This window comes from Doryrhamphus excisus, linkage group LG1, assembly GCF_037039965.1.
Source record: "Doryrhamphus excisus strain RoL-2023G ecotype Guam linkage group LG1, RoL_Dexc_Guam_v1.1, whole genome shotgun sequence".
NCBI lineage: Eukaryota > Metazoa > Chordata > Actinopteri > Syngnathiformes > Syngnathidae > Doryrhamphus > Doryrhamphus excisus.
The window spans coordinates 6,916,236-6,927,991 of record NC_136357.1 but is presented as its reverse complement, the minus strand read 5'-3'; the positions used below and the strand labels follow the sequence as shown (position 1 = coordinate 6,927,991).

The window sequence follows — 11,756 nt, the reverse complement described above, 5'->3', positions numbered from 1 at the left end:
CGTATCCCCAGGACTCATTTATTACATTGTTTAAGTGCGTGTGTTGGATATATACATTGTCACAAAGAGTCGTTTAACGACTTGATATTGAACACAACTCAGGGGCAGTGTCGCCAGGTCTCGCGAGAGAAACAAGCGACTCGCTCTCTGCTGAAAACAAGCCCAAATAAAGAGGGAATTTAGGAATTTTTAAGCGACATTACAATAACAAGGCTAAAGTAGTTTTGAATAAGCTGACATGTGCCCAACACTGCTTAGGAGTCACATACACATACATTTTCCAGGGGCTGGTGCAATAGCACTACTACTGTGGCTAAAAAGGAGAATTAGTCATACAATAACCACTTTAACAGTTATGTTCTGACTACCATTGCTATACAATGTGACCAGGCCATATCTTATGACAAAGTTTTTTTTCCTATACTGTATTATACTACTTAATCTTTAAGTTCAAAAATACCTGAACTGGGGTGAATGTAAAAAATAAACATGGGAGTAGCCACTCCTGCTGCAGGAAATACACTTCTAATAGCATAGAAAGCAGTGGTGATGTTCATTTGTTGGGGAGGGGGTCCAGCAGAGGTTGCCACTGTTTGGAACTCGCCCTGACAGAATCGGACAAGGTCTGATCCCGCTGACAAACTCTCCTGATGTCACTACATCTATGAACTGGACCATTATGCAATTTGGATTTACTTTGTATATACTTGTGTCATATGTTGCCCACTTGACATCCTTGTGAGGATATTCATTCATTCATTCATTTTCTACCGCTTTTTCCTCACGAGTGTCGCGGGGGGTGCTGGAGCCTATCCCAGCTGTCTTCGGGGGAGAGGCGGGGTACACCCTGGACTGGTCGCCAGCCAATCACAGGGCACATATAGACAAACAACCATTCACACTCACATTCATACAATTTGAAGTCGCCAATTAACCTAGCATGTTTTTGGAATGTGGGAGGAAACCGGAGTACCCGGTACCCGGAGAAAACCCATGCATGCACGGGGAGAACATGCAAACTCCACACGGAGATGGCCGAGGGTCTCCTAACTATGAGGTCTGCGCGCTAACCACTAGACCGCCGTGCCGCGCCTTTTGCGGATAAGCGGTAGAAAATGAATGAATGAATGAAAAGTGTAGTGCCTAAAGGTTAGAAGGTTAATTAAACATGGTGGCCCCTGCCATAACGCCGGGTCCCCCAGTGTGAAAACCACTGTTCTAATGGAACAAAGTTATGACCCTTCCAATCCAACGTGCATTGATTTATTCCATCAAATTCACCCCAAGCCCATTTTTGAAAATATATTATCCTCTTGTTGTAATTGCTTGAGAGATGGAGGAGTGACGTCCAAGCCTTTTGAGGGGTATGAGTGATGTTCTATAAAACAGTTCTATCAAATCAGTATTCAGCTTGACAGTTTAATGTTGGAGCTGGTTTTCACCCTTCAACACTTAAGACTCCTCCCCTCCGTCCTGGCTGCAGCATCCAGGTTATTTCAAAGTGCGGCACTAAGGAGGAATGGCAGGCTTGTGAGATTATGCAGCACTTTCAGGCATACATAATGTCAATCATAAAGTTATTGATGCCGATTGTACATTGATGTAGTGTATCATGGAGGGGACAGTATGTCAGGATGTTGATGGCTCCTCAGGTAAGTTAATCAGAACCTATTTGTTTGTTACAGAAAGTATGTTTCTGTTATCTGTAAATACAATGTAGTCCACACATCATACTTTGTATATGCATATACTGTACTACTGCATGTATTGTCAAACTTATTGAGCATATTCCAGTTTCCAGTTACAAACATGCTTAGTTATTCATGTTAGAAGTTCCATAACACTGCTGTAAAACTGAGGTTTTACACAGCATATAGTATATTTAACAAAGTTTAACACAGTCATAATGTAGTAATAGTACACTTTTTTGACCAGAAGAGAAGAAAGTTACAAAAAGCTCATGTCTCAAAGTAAATGGCAATGCATATAAACAATCAATGATAGTTCAATAACAATTAAAACTCCAAAGTCATCAACAACGTAGAATGTAATGCAATGAATCAATGTTTACTTACCGACTTACTGTAAACAAAAAAGATGAGTTGCACCACAAGACATTTATGTCGCCCCCATCTGTAAAAAGCATCTCCTCCTGGATGCTGTGAACATTTTAAGTTGATTGCGAAGCACTGAGTAGATATTTCACCTTGGATAAAGCTGTCATTCCTTAAAGCTGTTCTGGAATTGGATGGAAAAAAAGAAAAAAACAATAGCCAAAAACAGAACATTTACTTTGGATTTCTTCATCGGCTTTAGGTGACTGTTTGAATATGAAATATATAAGTCGAAGTGATCATGACCGTGTATATAATAAAATAATTCCACTTAAAATTCAACTCATTTTATCTTGTATGCACAAATATCCATGTTGAGACACAGAAAAACGAACGTGACAACCAAGATGTCCACTAATGAGCTCTGTAATGCATGTATGCTACAGCTTCTATTAGTCGTTCTACATATCGTCATGTCTGAAGGCATATGCTGCATAAACATGTCAAGCAAGGTCATTTACTGATACCTAAATAGATGCTTTATTTAATTCTTTACGGGACATCTGTTGCAATAATTGGAATATTGCACTATTGATGGAATATGTTACAAGAAATATTAACCTGTGTGACCCATTAACCTTCATTTCTATTATATAGTATGTAATGTATATTTCATTACTCGTATATTTTTTTGTTTTGTCTGTGTTTTGTGTGGCTTTGTTTGTGTCGTTATTAGATCCCGATTCATTCATTCATTTTCTACGGACTTGCTGGAGCCTATCCCAGCTGTCTTCGGGCGAGAGGCGGGGTACACCCTGGACTGGTCGCCAGCCAATCACAAGACACATATAGACAAACAACCATTCACACTCACATTCATACCTATGGACAATTTGGAGTCGCCAATTAACCTAGCATGTTTTTGGAATGTGGGAGGAAACCGGAGTACCCGGAGAAAACCCACGCATGCACGGGGAGAACATGCAAACTTGGGTCCCCTAGCTGTGTGGCCTGCACACTAACCACTCGACCGCCGTGCGGCCTTTGTCACATGATGACTAGCATTAATTCATTCATTTTCTACCGCTTTTCCTCACAAGGGTCGCGGGGGTGCTGGAGCCTATCATAGCCAATCACAGGGCACATATAGACAAACAACCATTCACACTCACATTCATACCTATGGACAATTTGGAGTCTGATGACTAGCAAAAACAAATAAATAAATCCCAAAAAATAATCATCAAGGCAGGAAGTGTACCTATGAAGTACTTGCTCATCTATTGATCTTATGTAATGTCTCCATACCTTTTTGAAATCTTTAATGACAGTTTTTCACTCTCTGAGTGCAGCCATGTAAGACAAACACACTCTATAGACAAATACATTGTTCGTCTGACCACTTGCCAAGAGATTAAGAATCTCTATCTGCACTTTGTCAATCAGTGTTAATGCAATACTCCTCATTAATGGCATGCAAAGCCCCACCGGGAGTTGACTAAATATGCTTATTCAGGGGAGAAATGCTTAAGCTTTCTTTCTATTCCTTCGGGCTGAGATGGTAATGATTGCTACTGTCATGAACAATATTCACTATTCCAATAACGGAGCATCAGCCTGTCTGGCCACTGGCTTTTGACGTGATGTGGAGGCCACAGTCCAGTCTGTGCAAAGACATTCATCAGCAAGTTGTGATGTTTGGATACTGAGTTCAGCCTGTGGCACTTCCTGTTGATCCTATTGAAGCCAAATGCACATCAGCCTCCACTGAATATACAGTAAATCTCTGTCTGGTCGTACCATATTTCCATCCTAAATTAATTCAAATTAATGATTTTTTATGACATTGTGGTACAACTGTAGCATTCAAATAAATGCTTAATATTTATTTACTTCTTTTTATCCATAACAAATATCCATATTGTCTAAGAGAGTTTCCATTGACTCTGTCAGAAAGCTATTGATTTATCTATGTATTTATTATTGTGGTTCTGGGTAGCACACCGCATCATATAATACAACTAATGCAGCCTGCATATAAAGAACACCCCCTCAAGCACTTTCTTCTGGTCAGCATCTTACAAACAGATCAACCTGTCTGTACATGTTGGCACTAACATTAAAAGTACTCCATGCCTCTCGCTGCCCCCCCCCCCCCCACCCGTAGACAGATAACCACCCCACTATTTGAGAAGCACTGTTTGAGATCATACTGTATGTGACAGTATGGCCGGTTATACTAATAAATTGTGTTGTTGTGCAGGAGCATCACATCATCAGGACAGCAGCATGTCAGTGCCCCTGCTGAACAGTCGGCTCCAAAGCTCCTCTGCAGCCTTCAGCAACGTTCCTATCAGTCCTGCTCTCAGCCACTCAGCCTCCTGGAGCTCCTCACCTGCCCACACTTTCCACTCTGGAGACACACATAGCGAGCAGCTCACTGGTGAGTTTGCAACCATGCTTGCACTACATTCACAGTGTCCATCTCCATAGGCTTTTTGGTTTATGTTGCTGTTAATGTGATATTTTGTGTAAGATGAGAGTGATACTAACTTTTTGGGCTTCTTACTGAGATTATTTGAGAACATCACTTTGAATGGAATTGATTTAGGGTCTTCAATTATCATTTATTGGGCTTTTAGTAACCTAAACATGTGTCCATAATTTGTTTCAGTCACAAATATCATTCAGACAGTAATGATATCAAATGAATAGCACAAGTCACATTTAATTCATTCATTCATTTTCTACCGCTTATCCCCACTAAGGTCACGGGTATGCTGGAGCCTATCCCAGCTGTCTTCGGGTGAGAGGTGGGGTACACCCTGGACTGATCGCCAGCCAATCACAGGGCACATATAGACAAACAACCATTCACACTCACATTCATACCTATGGACAATTTGGAGTGGCCAATTAACCTAGCATGTTTTTGGAATGTGGGAGGAAACCGGAGTACCCGGAGAAAACCCACGCATGCACGGGGAGAACATGCAAACTCCACACAGAGATGGCCGAGGGTAGAATTGAACTCTGGTCTCCTAACTGTGAGGTCTGTGTGCTAACCACTCAACCGCCGTGCAGCCCGTCATAATAATTGTGTATTATTTGTTAAACATGCATTTGCATGTTCCCCCTGTGCATGCATTGGTTTTCTCTGGGTACTCCGGCAACTGGGATAGGCTCCAGCATACCTGCGACCCTATAGTGAGGACAAGTGGTACAGAAAATGTATAGTATGTTCAATTCAGTAGAACGTCTGTAGCTGGGGGGTGCACAGTAAAATGTCAGGCGTGGGAGGCAGATTGTACTTTCAATGCTAGTGCAGACCTGCCAACATGTACAAATTTATTGTACTCAACATGCAATTTAACTCTTGAATATGCTTAATTGCTTCACCGCTCTCCATTTTGTTGCATTTTCCTGGTTTCAATTTGTATGCAACAGATAAATAAGAAGATATTATCAGTTTCTGAATAGTATTTTAAAAATCAGGGGTCGTAAAAAGATTTCTGACGGAAAACAACAGAACCACTGGTAGCAGTGTACTTAATGCCAGAAGGTTGTTAGCCACATTCACCTCTGGGTGGCACTGTTTAGTTTCGGTCAACCCTTTCTCTCCTGCAGTGCTGTCATCTGACCTACATCTGAACATGCATGGAAGGAGGAGATGAAATTTTAAATGGGACTGACCCTATAAGAGCTGCTTCATTATTTATTAACAGGCTCAGCACAAGCAATGCTGTTAGCATCTAGTTTTAAAACGGCATGTTGGAACACTCGGCGTCAGCCAAGCCAAAAGTCGGCATTACTAACATCCTACCGGTGGGGGTGGAGGAGAGCAGATGGTATTTGCATCGACATTATAAGGCACATGCCAGGCTGTTGTCCAAAATACAACTGTACATTTTGTTATTATGTTCCTCACTGATAAGATCCCAGGGTCTGTTCCTATGAAGATGGTCTGTGCTTGACTTTGACATAGTACCATGTGACCTCGCTGAGTGAAAATGTTAGTATTGTGCAAACCAAGTCAATCTGATTCAATTGACTATTACTAATATTCCTGTGCTGCAAGTGTGCACTAATATTATATTCTATACTCTGTTGACAGCCCAAAAAATGCAATGCACTCTTGTGTCCTCTTTTTCCCCATAGAGAATTCAAGTCTGACTGAATCATTAGTTTTAATATTGGCTTAGCAGCAGCACTGCAGGGCATAAGTAGTAGCTTTCATGACTGATGTATAACAATTAGCCCCAAAGCTGGGCTTTTCCTGCAGCAGTGTGCCTATTGATTGTTGTTTTTTATGCACTCTCTGGGATGCCCGAGCAGGATGTTCAGGCAAGCGTGTGAGGAAATTACAGTATGTGATGACTCTTTTAACTGCATTGCCATTGTTTGACTTGCAAATATGCCACTCTGTCGGCTGGCCACTTCATTGGGTACATCTACACATTCTATTAAGATCCAATATAAGTGCTGTATCCCCAAAAAATATTCATTCATTCATTCATTTTCTACTGCTTATCCTCACAAGGGTCGCAGGGGTACCGGAGCTTATCCCAGCTGTGTTCAGGCGAGAGATGGCTTCACCCTGGACTAGTCGCCAGCCAATCACAGGGCACATATAGACAAACAACCATTCACATTCACATTCATACCTATGGACAATTTGGAGTCGCCAATTAACCTAGCATGTTTTTGGAATGTGGGAGGAAACCGGAGTACCCGGAGAAAACCCACGCATGCACAGGGAGAACATGCAAACTCCACACATAGATGGCCGAGGGTGGAATCGAACTCCGGTTTTCTAGCTGTGTGGCCTGCGCGTAAACCACTCGACCCAAAAAAGATATATTTACTTTAAATATGAGGTAGTGACTAACACAATACACATGGGATATTTTTTTTCCCATGGGGTCCAAAATCCCTGATGGCAACCCTGATTGTGGATTGAAATATTAGAATCACCTCCTGCTGTGTGTAGGTTTAAACAATATAAACATAGTTCATTTAAAGCTGTAGCATTTTATATGATAAGAAACAATAATTTGTAAGGTTTGTATTTTTGTGGATGGCGTTTGGAGTGTTGTTGAGCTCTTCTGCATCACACATATTGTATATTTATAATATTACATATTATTGCTGAATCAAGTTAGCAAAACATCAGCTACATAAGGTCACCAAAATATTAGAAACAGTTCTGTGAGTCTACACTACTGCTATCAATGATAACCAATGGACTAAATAAACACGCTGTAGCCCTTTATTTATAATGTATGGATGTATGGATGCCCAAAATATCACAGACAGTGAAAAGATGTGATTTCTTCAAGTTTTTTTCCAATCTTTTTATGTAATATTTTCATTTTGTGATTGTATTTTGCTGTGGTGTAGAAGAATTACACTGCTAAGAATCCTTCCTATAAGCTAATTATAATATTAAAACACCTCTTGGTATGCTGCAGTGCAATTGTACGCCATATAATAATAATAATAATAATAATAATAATAATAATAATAATAATAATAATAATAATAATAATAATAATAATAATAATAATAATAATAATAATAGGGCGGCACGGCACGGCGGTCTAGTGGTTGGCGTGCAGACCTCACAGCTAGGAGATCAGGGTTCAATTCCACCCTCGGCCATCTCTGTGTGGAGTTTGCATGTTCTCCCCGTGCACGCGTGGGTTTTCTCCGGGTACTCCGGTTTCCTCCCACATTCCAAAAACATGCTAGGTTAATTGGCGACTCCAAATTGTCCATAGGTATGAATGTGAGTGTGAATGGTTGTTTGTCTATATGTGCCCTGTGATTGGCCGGCGACCAGTCCAGGGTGTACCCCGCCTCTCGCCCGAAGACAGCTGGGATAGGCTCCAGCACCCCTGCAACCCTCGTGAGGAAAAGAATGAATGAATAATAATAATAATAATAAGATCTGAATGTTATCGTTTGTGATGTTGATGAAGTTTCTAATTTATGCCAAGACTTTTAGGTTTCAGGTGTTAGCAGTGTTGTTAGTAATTGGCCAAGGAAGTCTATGGGGATCAAGCCTCCTTCACTGTAGCTAAAAAGGTATGCTTGATCGATACGCCGATCAATACACGTCATTGTGGCTTTATTTGAGACCTGCCAGCTGGTGTAGTTTCCTGCAGCTTATTCATAGTCAGTAAATCACAGAGGAAGGGTTGAGTAGAGGGGCAACGTGTCCATCCCAGGACCCCCCCATAACGTCCCCCCCCGCCCCCTGCGCGTCACCATGACAACAGCCGTGGATGGTTCTCCAGTAGAAGAGGAGGAGGAGGGAAGGGGGGCATGCGGCGCTTAGACAGGTGTTGTTGCGCTTTTCTGATGGTTCCTTCTAAAGGGTCTTTATCCGGGATGGAAGCCGAGAGAATATCTACACATCCTTCCGGTAGTTTGACGTTCATGTGGCGAGTTTATATTTCGATTTAAGGAATTTCATAGAGGCGGGAAAACACGAGATCGCCGCAATGGTGCACCACTCAGGCTCCATCCAGTCCTTCAAGCAGCAGAAAGGTGGGTAGCCAATGTGGCCAATGCGCGTCCTTTGCGGATTTATTCTGGAGTTTTACGAGACTTTGTCCACTCTTTTTTTGCTAGTTTTACATATCAACTTGGACTTTAACATAAGGGACTTCACTTGTGTGATCTGACGCTGGTCTTAGAGCCCCTTTTTGAACTGTATTTACCCTACATTTGGTTTTATTGAAGGACATTATTTTCTCATTCAAGTTGGTTCATTTTTTCATGCTCTGTTATTGCATGCTGCACTAGGAAAACACAAGACCTTTATGCACAATTCAATCAGTGCAAACAAAAGCCCCCAGCATAATCCCAGAAGAGCTCATCACTGTGAGTTACATTTCTCTAAGGCACAGATGAGCTATTTTTACATATGAAATGTTTTTTTTTCATCTAAGTCAGCGATATTGTGTAAGTTGCATTCAACTAACTCAGAGAAAATACATATATTATTATAATGTACAGTGGTATGAACACGTTTTGGCACCCCTGGTCATTTTCAAGATTTTCCTTTATGGTAATGGTAATAGTAATGGTTTAATTTCATTTGAACATGCATCAGATTACAATTGAATGCATCACATAATCAGTTCACAGTTCTACATGTCCAAAAGGAGTAGGAAGAAGCAAAGCTTATTAAATCCTACCCCTCCATCTGGTACTTTTACAATCAGTAACTGTTACATTTGTTCACGTCCTGCTTTCCTAATATAGTTTAAGGGTTTTTTTCCATGTTTTTATGTTTTTTTTGTCACGTACCGAAGTACTCGGTGATATGAGCATCCAATGACATAATGGGTACCATAGTAAGTGTCAATATAGTGATATATATAGCACATCATGACTGGTTCAAGACTCTTCATCCTTGTATTTAGCAAACATCAACTGGTTTAACTTTTAACTTTCAACTTTATAAATCACTGGTTGTTTGGAACACCATGATGACAAGTGATGACAAGTGAAATGAAGTTTATAGGATTTACAGAAAGTGTGCAATAATTATTGAAACAAAAGTAGGCAAGTGCATAAATTTGGTAAGCTCATTGAGATTTTTCCCAGCTGTCTTTGGGCGAGAGGCGGGGTACACCCTGGACTGGTCGCCAACCAATCACAGGGCACATATAGACAAACAACCATTCACACTCACATTCATACCTATGGACAATTTGGAGTCGCCAATTAACCTAGCATGTTTTTGGAATGTGGGAGGAAACCGGAGTACCCGGAGAAAACCCACGCATGCACGGGGAGAACATGCAAACTCCACACAGAGATGGCCGAGAGTGGCCTAGGTCTCGTAGCTGTGAGGTCTGCATGCTAACCACTAGACGTAACTAGTAACTATAACTAATGACTTTCTTAAAGTAACGTGCCCAACACTGCCTTTAACCGTATTGAATGGTTTCTTTTGCAATGTAGTGAGTCCCTATCTGTGAACGCACACCATTTTGCACTGTTTATATTTACATTGCCGACCAAACGCATCAGTAAGCGTTGACTGTTGGGATGAAGGCTGCGCTGCTCGAGGCACCTCCATCGATAGCCCACTAGCATACACACAGAGTGCAGAAGAGTGTAACGTGGTACAAATTAAATTAGTCATCGTGGTTTTCTTAAAAGTAATGTTAAAAACACATTTTGTCTCATTCTCGTATACCCAATCTTGTGTATTGTCTCATGTCATGAGTGTCTCATGAAAACCCTAGGATGTAATCATTTATAATAAATAATTATACATATTCTATTTATATATAATCAACTATTAATAGTGCACACATTCCTTTGATAATTAAGGTCTGTCACTAATTTTGACTGATTTCTTTGTTACGTTAAAAGCAATAATAGACATTAAAGGACTTGATGAGTTTCCGAGAAAAGCTGACTTGGACCTTTTGACGGCACCCGCTCAATAGTTGAGTGTGTGCTAAGTGCCCTATTTAAATCAATGACAAAATTATTTTAGCTCACAGCGAAGTAGACCAGATATGCTGCACTCAAACCGGGGCAACAACAACATCACATCAGGGCATTAAAAGGCCTGCAGCTGAACATTGTATCTCAGAGATGCCCTTATTCCAATATTGGACCGCCATCATCACTAGTCCTAATGCTTTATGGTCAGTCATTAAAATAGATATTGAAAGCAGTGATACCTCTAAGTTGCGTTCATGCGCAATGGTGCACTGCTCTTGTGTTTCACCATAAATGGATTCATTAAATGATTAAAAAAAATTGGGTCTGTCACTCTGCACATTGGTGAAGTTAGTTTCATGTTGGCAGTTGAATATTTGGCTACGTAGCAGGGGAAGGTGTGGAAATATTCAAGTCAAGTCTATTTATATAGTATAGCGCTTAATCACAAAAGAGTCTCAAAAGGCTTTACAGGCTGGCAGCAGTCTCCTGATCTGAAACCCCAACCAGGGAAGGAAATACTCAAAACCCCATTTGGGGCAGGGGGGCGGGATGACCAGGCGGCAGTGAATGTCGAGTGGGCAACCTATGTCACATTATAAATATATACAAAGTCAAGTCAAATAACTTAATTGGGGAGTCAAACAAGCCAGGAATAGTATTAACTAAATGCTAAAGTGTAAATACACAGAATGTCTTAAGTCGAGACTTGAACGTTTTTACCAAGGTAGCAGCTCAAATATCAGCAGGTAGGGCATTCCAGTGTTGGAGCCCAAATAGAAAAGACTCTACAGTCTGCATACTTTTTTAGTATGTTCTCCCCGTGCATGCGTGGGTTTTCTCTGGGTACTCCGGTTTCCTCCCACATTCCAAAAACATGCTAGGTTAATTGGCGACTCCAAATTGTCCATAGGTATGAATGTGAGTGTGAATGGTTGTTTGTCTATATGTGCCCTGTGATTGGCTGGCCACCACTCCAGGGTGTACCCCACCTCTCGCACAAAGTCAGCTGGAATAGACTCCAGCATACCCCGCGACCCTAGTGAGGATAAGCGGCATAAAAAGTGGATGGATGGATTTGAATAAAAACAAATATTGTATTTTTACAAGACATGTGACTGAAGGTGTTTGAGGTATATGTATCATGGCCACTTTATCATTGTCATTATCATTTTACAAACACATTTATAAAAATGTTGTACTGTCATATTTCTAAATGGTCATTAGCATAGA

General features: G+C 40.9%; 1 protein-coding gene across 2 annotated transcripts in view; it reads left to right on the top strand.

Moving 5' to 3' along the window:
- The first annotated feature begins 8,369 nt into the window (after window positions 1-8,369).
- The window catches only part of ano3 (anoctamin 3), a 34,306-nt gene continuing 30,919 nt past the window's right edge, over window positions 8,370-11,756 (top strand). For both annotated transcript variants that reach the window (XM_058075118.2, XM_058075117.2), the window contains exon 1: window positions 8,370-8,606. In XM_058075118.2, coding sequence (XP_057931101.2) covers window positions 8,561-8,606 — 46 coding nt within the window. In that variant the 5' untranslated portion in view covers window positions 8,370-8,560. The remainder of the gene's footprint in view (window positions 8,607-11,756) is intronic.